General features: G+C 43.1%; 1 protein-coding gene and 1 long non-coding RNA gene across 3 annotated transcripts in view; one reads left to right on the forward strand and one right to left on the reverse strand.

Moving 5' to 3' along the window:
* Positions 1 to 22749, forward strand: part of LOC117886606 — a 43764-nt gene that overhangs the window by 18136 nt on the left and 2879 nt on the right. The window contains exon 3 of the long non-coding RNA XR_004648005.1: positions 22319 to 22393. This is a non-coding gene — a long non-coding RNA (uncharacterized LOC117886606). The remainder of the gene's footprint in view (positions 1 to 22318; positions 22394 to 22749) is intronic.
* LOC117886605 (receptor-interacting serine/threonine-protein kinase 2-like) overlaps positions 20978 to 22749 on the reverse strand; it is a 32535-nt gene continuing 30763 nt past the window's right edge. For both annotated transcript variants that reach the window (XM_034788585.1, XM_034788586.1), the window contains exons 12-13: positions 22169 to 22375; positions 20978 to 21309 (exon numbers count right to left, since the gene is read on the reverse strand). In XM_034788585.1, coding sequence (XP_034644476.1) covers positions 20987 to 21309; positions 22169 to 22375 — 530 coding nt within the window. In that variant the 3' untranslated portion in view covers positions 20978 to 20986. The remainder of the gene's footprint in view (positions 21310 to 22168; positions 22376 to 22749) is intronic.

The following is a 22749-nucleotide window of genomic DNA, read 5'->3' on the forward strand; positions in this document are numbered from 1 at the left end:
GGAATTGACACCTCCTCATCTATTATTGGGAGTGGACTACATCCACCCTGATTTTTGAATTGGCCCTGTCAACACTGGTTCTCCACTTGTGAAGTAACTCCCTGCTCTCCATGTGTCAGTATATAATGCCTGCATCTGTAACTTTCACTCTATGCATCCGAAGAAGTGAGGTTTTTACTCACGAAAGCTTATGCCCAAATAAATCTGTTAGTCTTTAAGGTGCCACCAGACTCCTTGTTGTTTTTGTAGATACAGACTAACACGGCTACCCCCTGATACATTACAAACAGTGTCTCTGAACATCAGGGCACTTTGCAGTCTGTTCCTTGTAGGTCCCAGGTCTCCTTCTCAGGTCCTGGCTGTGCTGCAGGGATGCTGCAGGTTGGATACTTGCAATGGCGATGGCCACTCACCTCCAGGCTTTGGGTGGTGGGACCCTTCTTCCCAACGTCAGCCCCCCATCGGGTTAGGATCCCCCTCCCGGTCTGGCCTGCAAGGACCCTTGGCTAGGGGTGTCTTTCTGCGCTAGGCCCTTTGCCCAAGGTCCCCCCCTTGGCTGGCCCCAGTTGCTCACCACACCTGGGTCTGTGGCTGCAGCTCTGCTCCGAGCAAAGGATCTGCTCTCCCTGGGCTGCAGCTCTGGCTCTGTGGCTACTTTTCTGGCCCCTCTGGATCTGGCACGGCTCTGCTCCCCAGCTCAGCTTGGGCCCCTGCTTTCTCCTTAGCTCGGCCCCATTCTGTCTGACCCAGGCAATTCCAACTCACATGGAGAACGGGACCCACCCTGGCCTCCTGACTCCCTGATTAGCTGCCCGCCCTGTCAATCAGGCTGACCTGGAGCACTGGCCTCTCCCCATTGTTCCTGGGGACTGTCAGTCTCTGGGTCCTGATTTCACATCGACCCCTCCCCTTTTAGTACTGGGAGCTAGCCAACCAAAACACCCCCACTGAATGTTAGTAAGGGGGCAACAGTCCCCTTACATATAGCATAACTGGGGATCCTTGACCTTCTCTTGAAACTTAATAGCCACCACTGAAAGCAGGAAAATAATCTAGATGGGCCATCAGAATGATCCAGTATAACAGCCTTCGTGGTCAGAGTCCTGCAAAGCTTGGGGTGCCACTGGCTCACTTGGTAAGATCAGGACCTGTGCTCTTAAAAGCCCAGACTCTCATGGTCTTCCTTTTAGTGTTTGGCTGTTACTGAAGTGCTTTTGGAACAGTGGGGAACCTCTCTTCCCCTCTTTGGATTCAAGGTAGACAGTTCTACACTGGTGATGATTTTCTCTGTTTTCCCCAACCTGAAGCAGATTCACCAGCAACTACACACCACACCACAGAAACTCTAACCCAGGAACCAATCCCTGTAACAAATCTCATTGCCTACTCTGTCCCCATATCTACTCTAGCGACACCATCAGAGGACCCAACCACATCAGCCACACCATCTGGGACTCGTTCACCTGCACATCTACCAATGTGATATATGCCATCATGTGCCAGCAATGCCCCTCTGCTATGTACCTTGGCCAAACAAATGGAACATCAGGAATAGTAACATACAAAAGCCAGTAGGAGAACACTTCAATCTCCCTGGACATTCTATAACAGATTTAAAAGTAGCCATACTTGAACAAAAAAAACTTTAAAAACAGATTTCAAAGAGAAACTGCAGAACCAAAATTCATTTGCAAATTTAACACCATTAATTTGGGCTTGAATAGGGACTGGGAGTGGCTGGCTCACTAAAAAAGCAACTTTCCCTCTCCTGGCATAGACACCTCCTCATCAATTATTGGGAGTGGACTACATCCACCCTGATTGAATTGGCCCTGTCAACACTGGTTCTCCACTTGTTAGGTGATTCCCTTCTCTTCATGTGTCAGTATAATAATGCCTGCATCTGTAATTTTCACTCCATGCATCTGAAGAAGTGGGTTTTTTACCCATGAAAGCTTATGCCCAAATAAATCTATTAGTCTTTAAGGTACCACTGGACTCCTGCTTGTTTTTGTGGATACAGACTAACACGGCTACCCCCTGATACTTTTCTCTGTTTTGTTTACTTTTCCAATGTAGTTACAGTTCTACAGTTGTTGTAGTTGTCATGCAGCTAAATTCAGTACCTATGAGATCTAGCAAACTCAGCCAAAGGCAAGACAGATGAAAAGATTTCATCTCGTGTGGCCAAGCTACTCAAAAGTCACAAATTAAGACCAATTCCTGTGAGTATCACCTCCACAGCTAGCATAATTGGTACTAGTCGGTGCAATCAGTTGACACTGTCATATTCTAAGAACAGTTGTAGCTGTGTTGATCCCAAGGTATTAGACAGAGAAGGTAGGTGAGGTGTAATGTCAGAAAAATATATGGGGAGATTAAGCTCCCCTCCCTCCCAGGTGATAATTGTAGGTAATGGGCTGAACGAGAATGAGAGTTTACATTTCTGGTGCCCGATTTGAATTAATGGACTTTGGCCTCCTAGACTGCCAATCAACTACCTTTTACCAGCACTGAAAATTAATTTTCTTTTGTCTTAAAACCAGACCAAGAATTAGCTACATTTGCCAGAGAGATTCCATCTTAACACATGACGGAGGGTAGCCAAGACTATTCCTCCCACTGAATTACAATAGTTCATTATCAAAGCTGAGCAGTTCAAACAAATAACTACATTATGTATTACATACAGAAAATTAAATGGCAAATTATCAAATCTTGGCCTAGATTTGTCAAGAAAAAGTCACAGGTGCTCATGTTTTATTTACTTACAGCTCAGTGTCCAAATGTCTGCTCTTCTGACATCTTTCATTTAATCTAAACCTAAATAAACAAGAGATTTCCTGCTTCAGCTATAGTTCTAAGGTGCAGAATAGAGTTGCTGTTTCTTTGGTGAAAAGGGCTTTATCCCGTGCTGCAAAGATCCGTGTTTGAATTTGTTTTAGGATTCATGTGATTCAGACTGGGTGGGATGAGGCAGGAGTATATGCTTGTTTTTTCAGACAACTTCCGTATGTTGAAATCTTTCTTTACCCTTAAAGTCTGCTTTTTCTTACATGCAAAACTTGCATTAGAACGACGCAGTCAACCTAATAACCACACTTCTGTGTGAGATCTTACCCACTAGATACAAGTAATACCTAATTAAAGAAGATTGGAGAAACATTTCTAGTTTTTTATTGGCATTTGACAACACTTCTTGTATAATCAATTTCTCATTTTGTTCATGTAGCCCCAAGACACTGCAACAGTGAAGAGAAAGTATCTTTAAGCCCCCCCTCCCCAGATACATCTAATTGTAAATCCAGACAAACTGACAGAGGAGTTTGGGGCACCTGCAGACCTGAATTTACTTTTAACTAGGGCTGTCAAGCGATTAAAACAATTAATCACGATTAATCGTGATTAAAAACATTAATCGTGATTAAATATTTAAATACAGTAACTCCTCGCTTAACGTTGCAGTTATTATGTTCCTGAAAAATGCTACTTCAAGCGAAATGTTAAGCAAATCCAATTTCCCCATAAGAATTAATGTAAGGGGGAGGGGGGTAGGTTCCAAGGACATTTTTTTCACCAGATGACTAAGGGGGGAGGGATAGCTCAGTGGTTTGAGCATTGGCCTGCTAAACCCAGGGTTGGGAGTTCAATCCTTGAGGGGGCTACTTGGGGCAAAAATCTGTCTGGGGATTGGTCCTGCTTTGAGCAGGGGGTTGGACAAGATGACCTCCTGAGGTCCCTTCCAACCCTAATATTCTATGATAATAATATCTATGATTATTTATATATATATATATAAACTTATACAGTATACCACTTATACTGTGTGTGTGTCTATATATAGACACTTGTGACGCTTGGTTGAGGTGGTGGAGTCAGAGAGTGGAAGAGGTTGGGATATTTCCCAGGGAATGCCTTACTGTTAAATGATGAACTAGAACTCGGCTGAGCCCTCAAGGGTTAACACCTTGTTGTTTCTGTAGCCTCACACTCTACAAGTCAACACGAATGGAGGGAGGAGACACAGCATGGCAGAGAGAGACAGAGACACACACCGTGTCTGTGTGTGTGTGTGTGTGTGTGTGTGTGTGTGTGTGTGTGTGTGTGTGGGAGAGACAGACACACCGTGTGTGAGAGAGACACTCATTGCCCCTTTAAGTATGCTGACCCGACTATAAGTACACAGCCTTTTTAAGTATATCAGCAAGTTGAGACAGCAGCTGCTGCCAGCAAGCTCCCTCCGTCCTGAGCCCTGTTGTATCGCGCCCCCCCCCCCCCCCGCTCTGTGGAGATGGGATACAGGAGCAGGGGAGAGGGACACCCTGACATTAGCACTCCTGTTCCCCTCCCTCCCCCCACTGCACAGCAAGCAAGAGTCTCTGGGAATAGCTCCAAGGCAGAGGGCAGGAGCAGCACAGGGCAGTGGAGGGACGGACAGCTGAACTGCCAGGCAATTGATAGCCTGCTGGGCAGCTGCCACACAGGGAGCTTAGGGGGGCTGCTTGTCCACCCTGGTTCTGAGCCCCCTCTAGCTAGATCCAATGGCTTCTCTTTCTGCAAGCAGTGGACAAAGCAGGCAGCTGCCAAACATTATAAAGGAGCATTTGCGCAACTTTAAAAGAACATGTTCTCTAATAGATCAGCAACATAACGAAACAACGTTAACTGGGACGACGTTAAGTGAGGAGTTACTGTAATGGTATCCTATTGTTTAATAGAATACCATTTATTTAAATATTTTTTACGTTTTCTACATTTTCAAATATATTGATTACAATTACAACGCAGAATGCAAAGTGTACAGTGTTCACTTCATATTTATTTTTGTTTACAAATATTTGCACTCTAAAAAAACAAAACAAAATAGTATTTTTCAGTTCACCTAATACAAGTACTCTAGTGCAATCTTTTTATCATGAAAGTTGAACTTACAAATGTAGAACTATGTACAAAATGAACTGCATTCAAAAACAATGTAAAATTTTAGAGCCTTCAAGTCTACTCAGACCTACTTCTTATTCAGCCAGTAGCTCAGACAAATAAGTTTGTTTACATTTGCAGGAGATAATGCTGCCACTTCTTGTTTACAATGTCACCTGAAAGTGAGAACATGCGTTCTCATGGCACTGTTCTGGCCAGCATCGCAAGATATTTATGTGCCAGATGCGCTCAAGATTCACATGTCCCTTCATGCTTCAGTCACCATTCCAAGGGACATGTGTCCATGCCCATGAGGGGTTCTACTCGATAACAGTCCAAAGCAGTGCAGACTGACACATGTTTATTTTCATTATCTGAGTCAGATGCCACCAACAGAAGGTCGATTTTCTTTTTTGATGGTTCGGGTTCTGTAGTTTTCACATCGGAGTGTTGCTTTTTTAAGACTTCTGAAAGCATTTTCCACGCCTTGTCCCTCTCAGATTTTGGAAGGCACTTCAGATTCTTAAACCTTGGGTCGAGTGCTGTAGCTATCTTTAGAAATCTCACATTGGTACCTTCTTTGCGGTTTGTCAAATCTGCAGTGAAAATGTTCTTAAAATGAACAACATCTACTGAGTCATCATCCGAGACTGCTATAACATGAAATATATGGCAGAATGCAGGTAAAACATAAAATTCTCCCCCAAGGAGTTCAGTCACAAATTTAATTAATGCATTTTTTTTTAACGAGCATCATCAGCATGGAAGCATGTCCTCTGAAATGGTGGCCTAAGCATGAAGGGTCATACGAATGTTTAGCATATCTGGCACATAAATACCTTGCAATGCCAGCTACAAAAGTGACATGTAAATGCCTGTTCTCACTTTCTGGTGACATTATAAATAACAAGAGGACAGCATTATCTTCTGTAAATGTAAAAAAAAATTGTTTGTCTTAGGCTTGGTCTACACTAAACCCCCAAATCGAACTAAGGTACGCAACTTCAGCTACGTGAATAACTTAGCTGAAGTTCGAAGTACCTTAGTTCGAACTTACCTCGGTCCACACCCGGCAGGCAGGCTCCCCCGTCGACTCCGCGGTACTCCTCTCGCGGAGCTGGAGTACCGCAGTCGACGGCGAGCACTTCCGGGTTCGACTTATCGCGTCCAGACAAGACGCGATAAGTTGAACCCAGAAGTTCGATTGCCTGCCGCCGAACTAGTGGCTGGGTATAGACGTACCCTCAGTGATTGGCTGAACAAGAAGTAGGACTGAGTGGACTTGTAGGCTCTGAAGTTTTACATTGTTTTGTTTTTGAGTGCAGTTATGTAACAACAAATCCTACATTTGTAAGTTGCACTTTCACAACAAAGAGATTGCACTACAGTACTTGTATGATGTGAATTGAAAAATACTATTTCTTTTGTTTATCATTTTTACAGTGCAAATATTTGTAATAAAAATAATATATATCTTGTATTCTGTGTTGTAATTGAAATCAATATATATGAAAATGTAGAAAAACATCCAAAATATTTAATAAATTTCAATTGGTATTCTATTGTTTAACAGTGCAATTAAAACTGCAATTAATCACGATAAATTTTTTTAATCGTGATTAATTGTTTTGAGTTAATCGCGTGAGTTAACTGCGATTAATCAACAGCTCTACTTTTCACCCTTTTTCCGAACTTGACAGGATTCCAAGTTCATGGCTCCTGTTTAAGCAACCATTCAAAGGGCTAATTGAAAAGCTTGCTTATTAGAGATGGAGCAGAAACATTCCCAGTATGCATTTTTTTGCCAATGTGACTCAGCCTAGAGGTGGAGAGCCTAGTTCTCAGATTAGATGACAGTTCATATATAGCCTTCTCAAACTGCAGTCATTCTACTGAGACAGCCACCAAAGGAGCTAATTATGCAGTTTATTTACTCATTGCTCATTATGGGCACCCGAGTCCCATCATGACAATTAGGAAGCAGGGTGGGCAGTAGAGTTTTCCTACACTGTAATACATTCATAGGGCTAGAGTGTCGACACTAGAGGGCAGTGGCTTTAGGCACTCTGGGATAGGGTTACTTTGACTTGGGTCTATACACTGCAGTGTGGATACAAGAACCTTAGGCCTTTGCTACACTGGCGCTGTACAGCGCTGCAACTTGCTGCGCTCAGGGGTGTGAAAACGCCCCCCCCCGCCCCCGAGCACAGCAAGTGTAGTGCTGTAAAGCACCAGTGTAATCAGCGCCTGCAGCGCTGCACGCTTGCTCGCAGCGCTGCAAGCTACTCCCCTCGGAGAGGTGGAGTACATACAGTGCTGCGAGAGAGCTCTCGCAGCGCTGACGGCACAACTACACTCGGCAGCGCTGTGAATTCCCAAGTGTAGCCAAGGCCCTAGGTTCAAGCCCAGGTCAGAAAATCCTCAAGCTATGGTTAAAATGCAGTGTAGATTCTCAAGGGTTCCCTGACATAGGTCAACTGACTTACTAACCCTAGGCTTACATTGCTGTGTAGACATACTCATAGAGCTCTTCTTCAGGTCTGGGAAAGGAACTCCCAGCATCACAGCAAAATGCAAAGTGGAATAGAGTGTTTAGTTTAGCATAAGTAATTAGCACATATTGTAAGGGACTATTCAAGACATTCTTGAGGGCTGGTGTGGCTGTGCTAACATCTGAGACCTCTTTTTGTTTCAAGACCTACAGTAGAAGTTCATTTCTCTTTTTTCATATATATATAAATAATGAAAAAAAGCTTTTCCACATCTTGTTATTACAAAATAAACAACAAACAGTAAGTTCTTAATATAAATAAATAAGCTAATATAAATCAGATTCCAGTTTGAGAGTAATACACATTTAGATTGCACACTGTTATTCCTGGAAGAACAAGGAAAAATGTTTCTACCTATGCAGAGTTGACAAAAGATAAATTGTTAGAAGTAACTATTACAATGAATTGAGGCCTAACATTCTGTTTTTTTCTGGAGTTTCCAGACTGCTGAACACTTAACTTCTTTACCTTAATGCCATATTAACTCTGAGTAAATTTCAGTAACTCCTCACTTAAAGTTGTCCCAGTTAACGTTTCATTGTTACGTTGCTGATCAATTTATTAGAGAACATGCTCGTTTAAAGTTGCGCAATGCTCCCTTATAACTTTGTTTGGCAGCCGCCTGCTTTGTCCACTGCTTGCAGAAAGAGCAGGCTGTTGGAGCTAGCTGGTGGGGGGTTGGAACCAGGATGGACCGGCAGCCCCACTATCAGCTCCCCGCTCCCCTAAGTTCCCTGTGCAGCAGCCGCCCAGCAGGCTATCAATTGCTAGCAGTTCAGCTGTCCCACCCCCACTGCCATGTGCTGCTCCTGTCCTCTGCCTTGGAGCTGCTCCCAGGAGCCTCCTGCTTGCTGTGCGGGGGGAAGGGGAGGAAGAGGGGAGCTAATGTAACGGTGTCCCCTCCCCCCTGCTCCTGCCCCATGCTTACCCCATCTCCATAGAGCAGGGGGGGACAGGACAGGGCTCAGGATGGAGGGAGCTTGTTGGTAGCAGCTGCTCTCTCAACTTGCTGATCTACTTAAAAAGGCAATGTACTTAGAGTGGGGTCAGTGTACTTAAAGGAGCAATGAGTGTCTCTCTCACACAGAAGGTGTGTCTCTCTCTCTGTCTGCCATGCAGTCTCCCCTCCCTCCGTTTGTGCTGCCTTGTAGAATGTGAGGCTACATTAACAACGTGTTAACCCTTGGGGGCTCAGCCAAGTGCTAGTTCATCATTTAGCAGTAAGGCATTCCCTGGGAAATATCCCACCCTCTGACTTCACCACCTCAACCAAGCTTCATAATCATCACTGCTGTGTACAGTATTACATTGTTTGTTTAAAACTTATACTGTGTGTGTATGTATGTATGTAGGGGTGTGTGTGTGTGTGTGTGTGTGTGTCTGTCTTTTGTCTGGTGAAAAAAATTTCCCTGGAACCTAAACCCCCTCCTCCCCCCACATTTATATTAATCCTTATGGGGAAATTGGATTAGCTTAACATCGTTTCGCTTAAAGTCGCATTTTTCAGGAACATAACTACAATGTTAAGCGAGGAGTTACTGTAATCCTGGCTAAATTCTATGGACTAAATGGAAAATGCTAAGGCTAAAGGAAGTTTGCAACTTTGGACTTTGTGCACTGTAGAACCCCAACCTGCCTTTCCTCCCTGCTGCTGGAAACCCTTGAGCATCCATTAGTCCATCTTCCCTGCTATTGGGTCTTGAACCATGCCTTTGGCTGGGAATCAGCATAAGGGTATTGTATCAGAAGCCAAGGGCAAGCAAAAACTAGGTTGTCCAAGCATAGCTAACTGAAGTGTGAAGTGGGTGAACCCAGGGGAGGAGGCCACACTTGGCATGCAGTAGGGTGGGAGATCTCACTTTCTGTTGAGAGAGGAGGGAGAATCTGCTTCTGTTGGAGAGAACAAGATTTAACTTGGTTTAGATTAGACTGAGTCATAAAACCAACCAAAAATTATAATAGGTATGAAGGAAAAGATGGTTGCTACCAATTGAGCAGTGATACTCCCAATTCTTAACTAGCACACTCCAACTAAATGCAGAGTGCAATGTTCTCCTTTCTTACCTGGAACCCTGGGTAAGTTTTTGAGTGACTAGCCCATGCTGCCACCTGTGCTGTCCTTGCTTCATTGCTGCTGTTATTTGAGTTAGTTAAATCAAAGCTAGCTCCGGTGTGTCAACATGTGCTGCAGTCACACCTGAGTACAGTGTAGATATACCTACCCTTTGAGTGCAACAGAATTGTATTAGTTCATAATCAACCTGCCTGTGCTCTAGAATGTTTATCTTTGCAATCACAAGCCCTGTGGAGAAAAGACGGAGGAAATGTTGAAAATGAGTGCTCCTTAGAACACCTCAGGCCTCAGGTTTCTCAGAGTGAACAGGTTTTTATTCATGTAAATAACTAGCCACCATTTAATTCAATCTCTTCTTTTTGTCCATTAGGCAGGGTCTACCTAAAATCTCAGCAAAGCAAATGGCTGTATGGCTCCCCATATCTCTGAAAACTGTGATCTGACATATTTTGGGGTGTGTGACCAAAAGGTAGGAAACAATTCACCACTAGACACCATTCCCAATCCCACCTTTCATGTTGGGACAAGGGTTGGAGGTTAGTCATCTGAACCTGATCTCTCCCCCACCATTTTTGTCATTTTTGGGATCTCACAAAGCAAAAGTCTTGGACTGGCAGGAGTCTTTTCTTAATAATAACACATACCAAACTTAACTAGCCAGTAAATGTACCTGGCTAGTTACACTAACTTTAATACAACACCGATAACTCATTAACTGTTTGCCTTGCAGGCCTGTCATCTAGCTTAATTTATGATGGATTGACCTTCACATTCTAGGAGACTTGTTTAACTTGGCCCCTGTCCACCCAACCACATGCTAAGCAAAATGAGTGCATTACCAGGCAAGGAGCTACTTCCCCTGATAAAGAGGAAAGATGAAGTAATACTGAGGCTACCTGAGCACCTATATCACTGTTTGCTAATGTGGAAAAAATAAATAAAGGAACATAAGGGTAAGATAAGACTTAATTGAAGGAGAATGTAACTAATAGCTCTGTAGCACTATACACATTATTAAATAATAGTAATCCAGTATGCTAAATCTTTACAGACAATCCAGCGGAGAAGGTCTCTGCCTCAAAGATATTACAGTCTAACACTCCCAATCCTGCTAAGGTTTACACATATGCTCACCTTTACTCACACAGGTTCTCCCAGTGACTACTCACATGCGTAAAACTAAGCACATGTGTAAACATTTGCAGGAATTGAGCCTTAAATACTGCAAACCATCACTCATGTGAATAGGCTTGTTGACACCATTTGGACCAATCACGTGAGACAAGGATGCACAATTCAACATTAAGTGGCTAACATAAAAATGCACGACGTTTAGTATGTCTCACATTAGTGCTGCAATTTTTGCTTGCATTTTTTTTAGACTTATTGTCATCTGGCTTGACATATCTCTGCCTGCATTACTAGGACTTTATGATTTTTTTGGAGGAAGTATGGTTTACATAGGGACATAAACTGAGTGTGCACTTTTTTTTCCTTTAATGTTCACCAGAAGTGTGTAGAAGATGGGAAGGGAGGGGGACAACGGTATAGGTGTACTTACAGCACTATTTGTTTGGCTCTTCACTGGTTGTAGTAATTTCATAGAAGCTTGTGTTAGCTATCTCAAATAATTTGGCAATCAGTTAACTTGAGGTAAACTCCATTGTAGACAAACTACATTGGAGACAACTAGTCTGGCTAATGTACCGGCAATATAAACATAGCAGAAAGGACAAGGAGCAAGCCTTACTTTTTCCAGTAAAACTTAGATTTGCTAAGAATCAGATTATGAATATTATGGAGAATAATTTATTATGTTCAAACCAGAGACTTTCTGGAACATTCTCTTCTCATTTAATAAATCTAAGAAACTCAATAAAGCTTGAATAAAATTAACTATTTCTTCTTTTTACAAAATCTTATACTTTTATATAATTCCAGTTTTATCCTACATAATCTCCTTAATGGCATTTTAGAAACATCCCTAACTTGTTTTCTGGAGTAGCTTTTTCTATTTCCTTGTGGTGATTTGCAGACCTAAATAGATTTGATACTATTTTCTTAAATTCTAGTTGTGCTTCAATTCTAAGCCTTATTTCTTCCAGTAGACAAAAATGAAAGATTTGATTCTGCCACACTTACTGATGCTGAGTAGTAATCTACTATGCAAATAGACTCAGTGATTTCATTCTTGTGGAGTAACATTTGCAATCTGTGAACAAGGGTGGCAGATTCTGACCCTACCTGTGGTAGAGTTAAATTATGAATAAAATATTTAAGAAAAAATCTATTCCACAATTTTAGGATTATTTGAACATAAGTAGACACTGTCACCAGTACAACTTTTGCTTTTCATTGGGAGAACTCTATCTTAACCTCAGACTTGTGCTGTTGGGAGATCTGAATCATGACTGGTATTTTCAGCATATGTGAAATAATTTGGTTTTGAAATAAAGTTATCAATGATTGAAAATAATGCACTGTGCATATCCAACACTGTGTGTTCCATTACTCAAGAAAAATGCACGGGTGGGTGAAGATCTCTAAACATTGGTAGAAACAGGTGAAAAGCTACACTTGACTGCATTGTTTAAAACAAACATAAGGAAGTACTTCTTCATAGAATGCACAGTCAACCTGTGAAACTTGTAGCCAGGGGATGTTGTGAAGGCCAAAAGCATAACTGAGTTCAAAGAAGAATTAGCTCATTGAGGATAGGTCCATCTATTAGCCAAGATGGTCAGGGGTGCAACTCCATGCTCTGGGCATTCCTAAACCTGTGACAGCCAGAAGCTGAGACTGGGAGACGGGATGGATCACTTAATAATTGTCCTGTTCTGTTCATTTCCCTGGAGCATCTGGACTGGCCACTGCCAGAAGACAGGATACTGGGCTAGATGGACCATTGGTTTGACCCAGTCTGATCACTCTTATGTTCTTATTGGATTGGTTAACTGCTATCCCAGCTGTGAGTAACTTGAATCAATTTTAGAGATTTGTTAGGATTAGGGTTGCCAGGTGTCAGGTTGAACGCCCGGTCGAAAAGGGACCCTGGGCCATTAAAAGTCCAGTTGGCGGCTCAGTGGAGCTAAGGCAGGTTCCTTGCCTGCCATGGCTCTGTGTGGCACCAGGAAACAGCGGCATGTTCCCCTTCCGATTCCTATGCATAGGGGCAGCAGAGGCCCCAAGCGCCAGCTCTGCAGCTCTGATTGGCTGGGAACCACAGCCAATGGGAGCTGCGGGGGCAGTGCCTGTGGACGGGGCAGCATGCAGAGCTGCCTGGCCGCGTCTCCACGTAGGAGCTGGAGGGGAGACATGCCACTACTTCTGGGAGCTGCTTGAGGTACCACCCGGAGCCTGTAACCCCTCCTGCACCCCAAACCTCTGCCCCAGCCCTGATCCTCCTCCTGCCCTCTGAACCACTCGATGCCAGCCCAGAGCACCCTCCTGCACCCCAAACCTCTCATCCCAAAGCCCGCACCCACAGCTGGATCCCTCATACCCCCCCTGTGCACCAACCCCCTGCCCCAGCCCTGATCCCCCTCCCGCCCTCTGAATCTCACAGTCCCAGCCCGGAGCACGCTCCTGCACCCCAAATCCCTCATCCCTGGCCCCACACCGGAGCCCACACCCTCCCTCCCATGCCCCAACTCCCGGCCTGGAGCCCCTCCCGCACCCTGAATCCTTCATTTCTGGCTCCATCCCAGAACCCACACCCCCGACCCAGAGCCCATACCCCCTCCCACACTCCAACCCCCTGCCTCAGCCCAGAGCCCACTCCTATACTCTGAACCCCTCAGTTTCATCCCCAGTCTGGAGTCCCCTCCTGCACCCCAAACCCCTCATCCCTGGCCCCACCCCAGAGCCCACATCACAAGCTGGAGCTGTCACCCCCTCCTGAATCCCCACCCACTGCCTCAGCCCAGAGCCCCCACACCTACCCTGAACTCCTCATTTCTGGCCCCACCCTGGAGCGCACACCCCCAGCCAGAGCCCTAACGTCCTCTCGCACCCCAGCCCCTGAGCCAGCCCAGTGAAAATGAGCAAGCGAGTGAGTGAGGGTGGGGAGAGCGAGGGGCCAAGACCTCAGAGGAGGGGCGGGGTAGGGGCGAGGCAAGAGTGTTTGGTTTTGTGTGAGTAGAAAGTTGGCAACCTTAGTTAGGATCCATATTATGGAGAAGCAGTAACCTGACCATAATGAGGCTGACGCTATATTATCAAGAGAAACTTGATTTGTCAACCCCAACCATAGCTTCCCCCCTGCCAAAAAAAAAAGGGCCAGACATAACAGCAACCCAACAACAAACTCCTATGAATTATCACATATGGTCCCAGGATTTATGAGTAGAATAATGTTATGAATGGAAATGACATGATTGATCTGTTTGGTTGGTGGTATGGATGTGATTGTAGGATGATACAGCTCTATGTAAGAGTGTGACTTATTTTTAACTATCAATTTTTGGAGGTAAGAAATGTTAGTTATAGTGTACTGGAAATACCAAAATGTGATTTCATAATCACCTATTAACTTGCTTTGGTTGAGATGTTAGCATGTAAAGAAGGATTAGGCAGTGGGGAAGTGGTTGAATCCCCGTCTGCTCATTTCCGGGCTTTCTAATGTTTGGGTTTTTTGCAGAATTTTTGTGGAAAATGTAATATTTTCCTTGGTTGGTAGCTCACCTCTAAAAATCAGCTAGAATGTTTGTTTCAATCAACATACTTTTGTTTGTGTAATTTTTGTACAGCTAATTCCAAAACACAATAAACCTCAGGTTCCTAACCTATTTGGTACTAGCAGTTTCACAGACAAGTTGCAGCAAACCTGAGCGCCAAACCTCACTTGCATGTACCATTTATGTATTTTAAAAATGCTAAATTGGCACTGAAGGGGCAGTGGGTAGTTGCTTGAAAACAAATGGCCTTTTCAATCTGAGTGTGACTGTCATATTCTCTCTTCAAAAGCTTAATGTGTCGGTCTGTTTAATACTTGAATTGGGCCAAATTCTACAATAACTTAGATCCTGTGAATCTCCAAGCTAACGTGTTTTGACGGAGTATAACTTGGTGCCATGTATACTAGGCTTGTTGGGTCTACAATAACAATGACTTTTTTGAAGTATATGTAAATATTTTATCTTGAAAGTATCTACTTGATGCCTTGCCTAGTTGCACCTAGTGTGTTCGCTGCCTTTATTCTATAAGAAGTTTGCTTCCATAAGGAAAATTGAAGGATGCAAAGTCACGTTATGCACATCAACCAGGAGGCAGACGATGACAAAGGAGTTCCCTTGTGCATAAGACACTAAAGAACGTTGCTATACTGATTCATACACTTCTGCAAACTTCCTGGCCCTGATTAAATTACCTATCTCTTCAATTAGTATATCTATGTTAAAATACCAGTGTCACTTAGATAACGTGCAATGAAATTCCATGTAGTTTCAACCCTTCCTAGCTTGTTCTCATATTCTACAGCTATGATAATGGTAGATGAGTTGCCTGCAACAGCATGAAAAGTTTTTTTCTGAAAGAAAGATGTCTGTTCAAGGTTTGGTGATAATGTGTGGCTGCTGTGGGAAAAAATGTATCTTTGTGTACTATGGCATCATATAAAACTGGGAGCTGATCTGTTGACTAAGAAGTTGATAGTTTTATACAGCTGCTTTTCAGAGTGTCCATCTTCCCGCATACAGGACATACCTTGTTAATTTTTAACTTAATTTATAACAAAGAGAATAGTAAGGTTGATTCTCCATTCTGTTACCAGTTTTATGCTGGTATGTCTCTTTACTTCAGTTGAAATACACTGACATAAGGGAGATGAAAGGGTGGTAGTGAACGCCCAATGGCTGCATAAGTGCACATTCTGTCAAGAATATTTAAAATTGTAGGGCCCAGTATGAACAGCACAGAATTTGGATGGGTAACCAAGGCCCACTTCTGCTCCCATTACTATCAAAGTGAGTTTGTAGTTGACTTCCAGGGAGTAGCATTGGGCCTCAAGTCTGACATCAAATAAAGGATTTTCAAATTGTGAGGAACTCATCCCAAGAATAATTGAATCCAGAAATTGCCTCAGTTTGTCACAGAGAAAAGTGTGCTGCATTTTACTACTGGTGATACTTGTCATAGTTTCATGGTAACTGCACCTGCATTTTCCCCTCCGACCCACAATAATACCTAAACTTAATATAATAAGTCCAAGGATATTGCAGGAAGCTGTAATATCTGTCACATCTCTCCCCTGAAGAATGGGTATAACTAGAGTGGTTTGACTGGCATCCTACGGGAATGCATTGACTTATTTCCTGGACAGAGCAACCACAACCCTATGGCCAAGATAGGCCACTTTTGCCATCTCCATCTTGCATTTTTCCACCTTTACTGTCAGGCTTGCTGCCTGAATGTTGTGAAGCATTCTCCTCATGTGGATCACATGCTCTTCCCAAGTTTGACTGAAAATAGTAATATCATCTATATATACCAGGGCAAACTCCTCCATCATATCCAATATCCAATCTACCAGCTGCTAGATGGTAGCCAGGGCCCCCTTGAGGCCAGAAGGTAGGACCAAGAACTCAGAAGAGCCCTATGGGGGTGGTAAATTCCTATTTGAGCCTAGCAGTTGAGTCCAAAAGCATCTGCCAATAATCTTCAGTGAGATCAATTGTGGTCAGGAATTGGGCCCCTCTCAATTTGTCTAGTGTTTCATCTGTTCTAGGCATGGTGTATGTGTCAGACACAATGATAGTATTCATCTTTCTGTAATCCACACACAATCTAATTGACCCATCCTTCCTAGGTACTAGAAGAGCCGGGGAGGCACATGGATTACTTGACTGTTGGATCACCCCCAATTCCAGCATGCTAGTGATTTTTTTTTTTCTCCATGCTTTGGGCTGCTTTCCCAGTAACCCTGAACTGTGCACTTTTGATTGAAGCCTTGACTCCCATCTCCACCCAGTGGACAACAAGTGAAGTGCATCCAGGCTTACTGGAAAATACCTGCTGATAAGCCTGCAACACCCCCTTGATCTCTGCTTGCTGTGTTTGGGTTAAGTGATCAGAGAAGGCTATGGAGTTCAGCCAGCAGAGTTCAGCTGGTCCCTGTTTCTGCTCCCAGATCTATGAGGGGATCCTCTCCCTTCTCCTAGTGCTGCAAATGGCCAGGGCCAGATTCTCTGTCTGTTATGGGGTGTTTACTGCACACTTGCCCTGAAAGTGCTAGTGCAAATTGAGAAGGGGACTGATTAATCCAACAGGCCAGAGCTGAGGGGAATCAGGTGGCTAAGTAATCCCCTGACTTGAGTGAGGGAGCCCAGCTGAGGAGGAATAGCATGGCTGGATGTACAAAGACAGGATATTGGCAGTAGAGGAGGCTGCGGAGAAGTAGTCTGCAGTTGCTCCCTGGGGGAAGGGAAGTGTGTTTGGGGCTATAGAGATAGATAGCCTACAGTTGCTCCCTGGGAGGAAGGAGTTTGGGCTGGTAAACCCAGAGAGGGGGAGGAAAGGCTCAGGGGAAAAGCAGCAAGGTATGGGGTAGGGAACCCAGAGTAGGGGGTGGGCCCAGGTTCCCCTACCAGCCACAGGGGATAGGGAACCCAGTGTAGGGGGTGGGCCCAAGTTCCCCTATCAGCCACAGAGAAAGTGACATGGAGCAGAGTAGACTGCCTGGGACAGTTTGCCTTGGAAGACTTTGATACCCTGGAATGGGAGGACCATAGTGAGCTGGGAGGAGGGACAGGTTGTGAAGAGGAAGCTGCAGTTCCTGGAGAAAAGGGAGCCTCAGAGAGAGAGAGGACCAAGGAGGGAGAGACTGCCAGAGGAGGGTGCAGTTCCTGGAAGGAGCTAATCCCCAGAGCAGCCAGGAGGAGGTGCCCCTATCAGTGAAAGGATCTTTTGACACTGTCATAAAAAGGTTTTGTCACGTTCACATATTGGGTGCCAATGTGAGCAATTAGATGGCCCCACCATCATAGTTCACCTCATTGAGTTGTTCGATGATTTTAAATGGCTTTTCCCAGGAAGCCTAGAGTATATTCCTCCACACTGACTAGCTGACTTCTCAGCTGTTTATAACTCATTTTCCCATCTCTCTTTTTGCTGTTCCCTTCCTGAAAAGACTGAGACTTTTCTCTGTGCTTTTCCCTTCTATGGTACTTGCTTTCACTACTGTTGGCACTTTGGCAATTCACGCTGTCATAGATCCCACAGATGCTGCCATCATATGCCAGTTTCAAAGTACAGTAACTGCACCTGTGGTCCCTCAAGGGCACGCATTTAAAGATTTCTGACTCCCAGCAGTCACCTCTTTTGGGTGGAGACCCGTATCTCATTCTCTCTGTACTGGAGATTTTAAGGTTGTACAGCTCCCTTGCTTACACTGATATCCCCAACAAGCCAGACTGCCTAAAAACACCAGCACCTGCGCTTTGCTTTTTCTCCGAGGGCTATGAACAGTGTATTGCCAGCAGTTAAAAGGTACCATACGGCTCTTTTAACCTTAAGAATAAACATGTTTGTTCAGAAACAGAGAAAACAGATTAAAATAATAACAAAACCTATATGCATACTAAAAAGCTTACCAGAGGTCACCCTCAATTCTAACTTAAGGCTCTGGTAGATTTCAGTGGTTCAAAACCCACAACATGGGTTTTCTGCATGGACCTGCCTTAGAGCCAGAACCAGACCCAAAGGCTGGGTATATCAGCTGTTCCTTATGCAGCTCAGACCTTTGACCCCAGCCTTCTGTAACAAATAATCAGCAGACAATGACCCTCTCCTCCAGGGGTAGGTTCCAAAGGCTGGGGTATTGCATAACCAAGGTTGGGGAATTTACATTAACCTCTCCCTAGGAATTTCCCCACTTAACACTTATTGTCCCAGAAGTCCATACATGACCAGCACATTTTGAATATAGTCTTTTGAACTTCCAGGTCTCACATCTTTCCCCATAGTGAGGTTACATACTATCTTGGCCTGCAATAATACATAAACGTAATACAATAAGGAACTCCAAGGATATTGCAGGAAATTGCCATATCTGTCACAATACCCTCTCATACCTGATAATCCCTTTTCCATCTTGGTGTTTAGTATTTACATCCTTCAGGTACCTGTGAACAATTATTTTCCTCCTCTCCCTCAGTCCTCATATTAATCTCTTTAATGTCAGTAGCTCTTGTCTGGACTCCAGGCCACATCTGTCCATTAATTGGATGCCCAGAGCTTAATGTAATATTCCAGTTGTGGTCACGCCAAAATCATATAGAAGGGAATACAACAGTCAGACTCCATTACATGAAATCTGTGTACTCAGTCCCAAAATGCACTAGCCCTTTGTCTTGCTATATCACATTGCAAATTCATAGAGCTCCTCAAATACACAGGTATCCGCTTTATATCCATGGAAATCCACATCCGCATATCCTTTTTGTGGATTGCAAGCGGATACAAATTTTATATTGATGCAGGGCTCTACAAATTCATGTGCAATTAGCTGTCCACTACCGCCACTTACAGGTCTCTTGGTCACTATTACTGCTTACCTAGTTTGTCCCACATTGCATCTCTGGGGTTCAGATTTTCAGCAGATGCATTAGACTGCATTTTTTGAAGATGAATCTGTATTATTATCTGGCTATTTATTTCTATCCACTCGGTCTGCTTTATTTCTGAGGCTGCTAAATATTTAAAAGACCACTTAGGAAGTAAATCTATTATATTAATAGATATTTGTATAATGGCTTTCACTTAACTTACAGAAAAAACGTTGTTAGTATGGGTTGCTGAGGTTCTCTGTAACTGCATGGAAGTAAACAGAAGTGAAAGTTTTGTGCATATCTGAAATCTTTCAGAGACTGATCGAGGATATGGGTGGACAAAGACTAAGTTATGCATTAAAATCAGGCACTCATTTCAAAATATATCATAAACTAGGGTTGTCTACTGCCCCATCAATGTTATGTAGAAGTTTAAAAACTCCAGTACAACAGTTGAATGGAATGATTCCTGATACCTGATATTTAAGTCTTGACAATTGTGCTTTCTTCCACAGAAGGAAGGAATACAGTGGAGGGACTCGTTCCTTTTTTGACCAGTGACAAGAGCCCTATGTTGTATCAAAAGCTGTTCTGTGGTCTGTTGGAGAAACAGAAGTCTCTCATTTAAAATGTAGCATGAAACATTAAATTTCTAGGAGCTAGAAAGTTGCCCCCCTAATAAAGTAAAAAATGACATTTCTAACACACTTTGACACTGCTTTAAATTTTAGCCATTTTTATCGTCACAAAGCAGCCTTAAGACAGTTTGACTGAATTTTCTAAAATGTTGATTTTAAAACTTCTAAAGCTAGTGGTTTTAAATTATATCAGGTGGAATAAATAATCCCTTGTATAAATATGCCTTAAAATACTCCACTCCTGCATTTAAGATTCCAACACTTCAAACCACAGGATTAATTGAACATCTTGGAAATGAAAAGAACAATTGCAATGTAGTGAAACAAAACAATGTAGCTTGGCATCTGAAATATCTATACATCTTGTAATGATAATGTTCTTGGGCTTATCCAGTGCCGTGAATATTGCAGGCATCCTACTGTGCTTTGTAATGGAGGCACCTTGCACACTTCATTTTCATTTTAACTAAGATAATATTTGATGTTCGTATCTTTATTTACAGTTCAATGGAACTGTCCTTCCAAAGTGGCCAGTTTGGCACCTCTTATCTCGCAGCTTACCTTCACATTGTATACCTGTATCGTTCATAAACTGAACAACATTAACATGCTGTATCCAGGTAACTTTAACTTGTTTATGGCCATTTTATTTCAAAAGAGTTTCTGAATTTGCACCTGCTAAATGTAGTGTACCAGTGTACAAGAACAAATGAGCATTTGTGCAAGAAAAATTTAAAAAATGATTCAGTTTGCAAGATGGTAAATTTCAGAGGCTCGTTTGAAGCGATCCTGAAAACTTATTCCTTAATGCTTTTCACTTTCACTGTGACAGCTTGCTTGGCTGTTGGCAAAAGCAACTTCTTTCTTCCTTCCCAGGCAGCAGCCCATTCTTAAGTGCCTTTCAGAGTTGGAAGAGCTTAGCATCAGTCTTCCTCTCAACCATCCACCAATAAGTCACAATCAATTTACCTCCATTAAGAAACCAGGAAATAATAAGTGACATGTGACTTGAACTAGACTCTGGCATACTCCCATAATCCTACCATCTCGGAGGTCCAAGTTGGAATATATATTACCAGGCTCTGTTATTTCTGCAGGCAATGGGTATTTTGAACTCTTAGAGGACTAAAGTCACTGAGCAGTAGGAAAAGGAACAGACTTTTTAGTCAGTGGGTAATGAGAAATGAACATGAATTAATGTCATTCCAAGTTACCAGTGCACCAATCCATGAAATATGCCATGAAAAATAACTTAAGTCACTGCAGTCGTCTATTTAATTTAGCAGAGCTGTCTGTGATATGGCTGCCTCGTGCCAGAGGGCTACATTTGCTAGTTGAGAGCACAGTCACTACAATCTGAGCTGCCCTCTCTCCAAGGCAGAGGCAAGTGTCCAACAAAGCACGAGCGCGGCTGGTCAGGGTGGGGAAAGAGGTGATCATTTCATAGTCCATTTTAGACAACACTCGCTGGGAGCGAAGGACATCAAGAATGTGGTTGAGGCGCCCTTCTGTCATGCAGCTCAAGATAGTCTGTCGCCCACAGGCTAGGATCTGGCAGCAGTTGCCTTTGCAGCAAGGACCTTGAATAAAAGGAACAAATTTAGATACACCAAACTGTCAGACTTTTTCATGAAACTGTTAGCTAGTGGCAGCATTAATGTCAAGAATGAAGTGACTAATGGAAATGTAAGTTCAGTGGAGCAATAGGAGCTGATGAAGAGTTCATTTACTTGCAGTCTCTATTCAAAACTAGCACTGATCATAGACCCAGACCACAGAAAATAATATTTAGTGAGTGAGATGACTTAAGGGGAGGGGATTCCCAGGTCTGATCCTGGTAATCTATCATCTGTATAACTGTTATGTAAAGAAGTTTAGCTATGTCTAGAGAGTATTAGTCTACTTGCCCAAAGAAAATATAAAAATGAGGTGGAAGGGAAGTATTTTTCCAACTAACCTTTTGCAACCCCAAGAACTACCTTGCTGGAGATGTTTGAAGTTGTCACAATGAAAGGTTAAACCACATACAATGGATTTTTTCCCCATTTGTTATAAACTCAGTGGGCCTATTTCACCATAAAACTTGCTATATTTTGTGAGGTTTTTCTTTAGACCCCTTTCCAGTGAAAGTCCACTTCTGAACAATGTGCCTATTCTGAACAAAAGTTGGCTTTGAAGGCCAAAGTCTGAGCTTTTAGTAACACAGGAATTGCCACCCTGGAACAGACCCATGGTCCATCTAGTCCAGTGTCCTGTTTCTTACAATGGTAAGTACCAGCTTCAGAGGAATTACACTAATTACCAGTAAATACAGAAGAATATGGCCAAAGTACAGTTTTTATCTGAAACACTGGCTAAAGTGTGGCAAAATAAAATATTACTATACCACATTGCCAGGAGGTTCTGGTTCTTGGACTAAACTTTTCTTTGGAATCTCACCTGTTAATGTTTGTTCACACTGTGTGCTTTGAAATTGGCTATGATGGGGACTGTGCTCAGGTGGCAGCGATAACTGTAGTGGCTGCTGCTGCCACAGCTTTGGGTCCCTTTGACACTGACCACCATCTTCTCTGCTTGCATGTGGATCAGAGGTACAAGGAGTGGGAAAGGAATGCTGCAGAGCTGATTCTCTACTACCTGGATGAGCTGGGAACATAAAGATGGGTGAGATAAGACTTTTAAATTGGACTACAGCTGAACATAATAGAGATTTATCAATGGATAGTTCTGGATCTCTAATTTAAACAGAGGTTAGAGGACTAACTTGTCTGTAAATATTACATCCTGTGAACACTTGCTGCTAGATCCTCCCTCTTATGAAGTTTTTACATTTATTATGTACATACTCCATCTCTCACACTTTAAGAAAATTGTTTTATGCAAGAGTATGGATGATGAATTCCCAGGAGCGGAGCATCATCTTTTCATGCAGCATACCACCTCTGTTACACTACACATAATGGGACTGTTGTATACGGCCAAATAATAAATTTTTATTTGTAAAATTAGAAATGTATAAG

Source organism: Trachemys scripta, chromosome 13 (assembly GCF_013100865.1).
Source record: "Trachemys scripta elegans isolate TJP31775 chromosome 13, CAS_Tse_1.0, whole genome shotgun sequence".
NCBI classification, from domain to species: Eukaryota; Metazoa; Chordata; order Testudines; family Emydidae; genus Trachemys; species Trachemys scripta.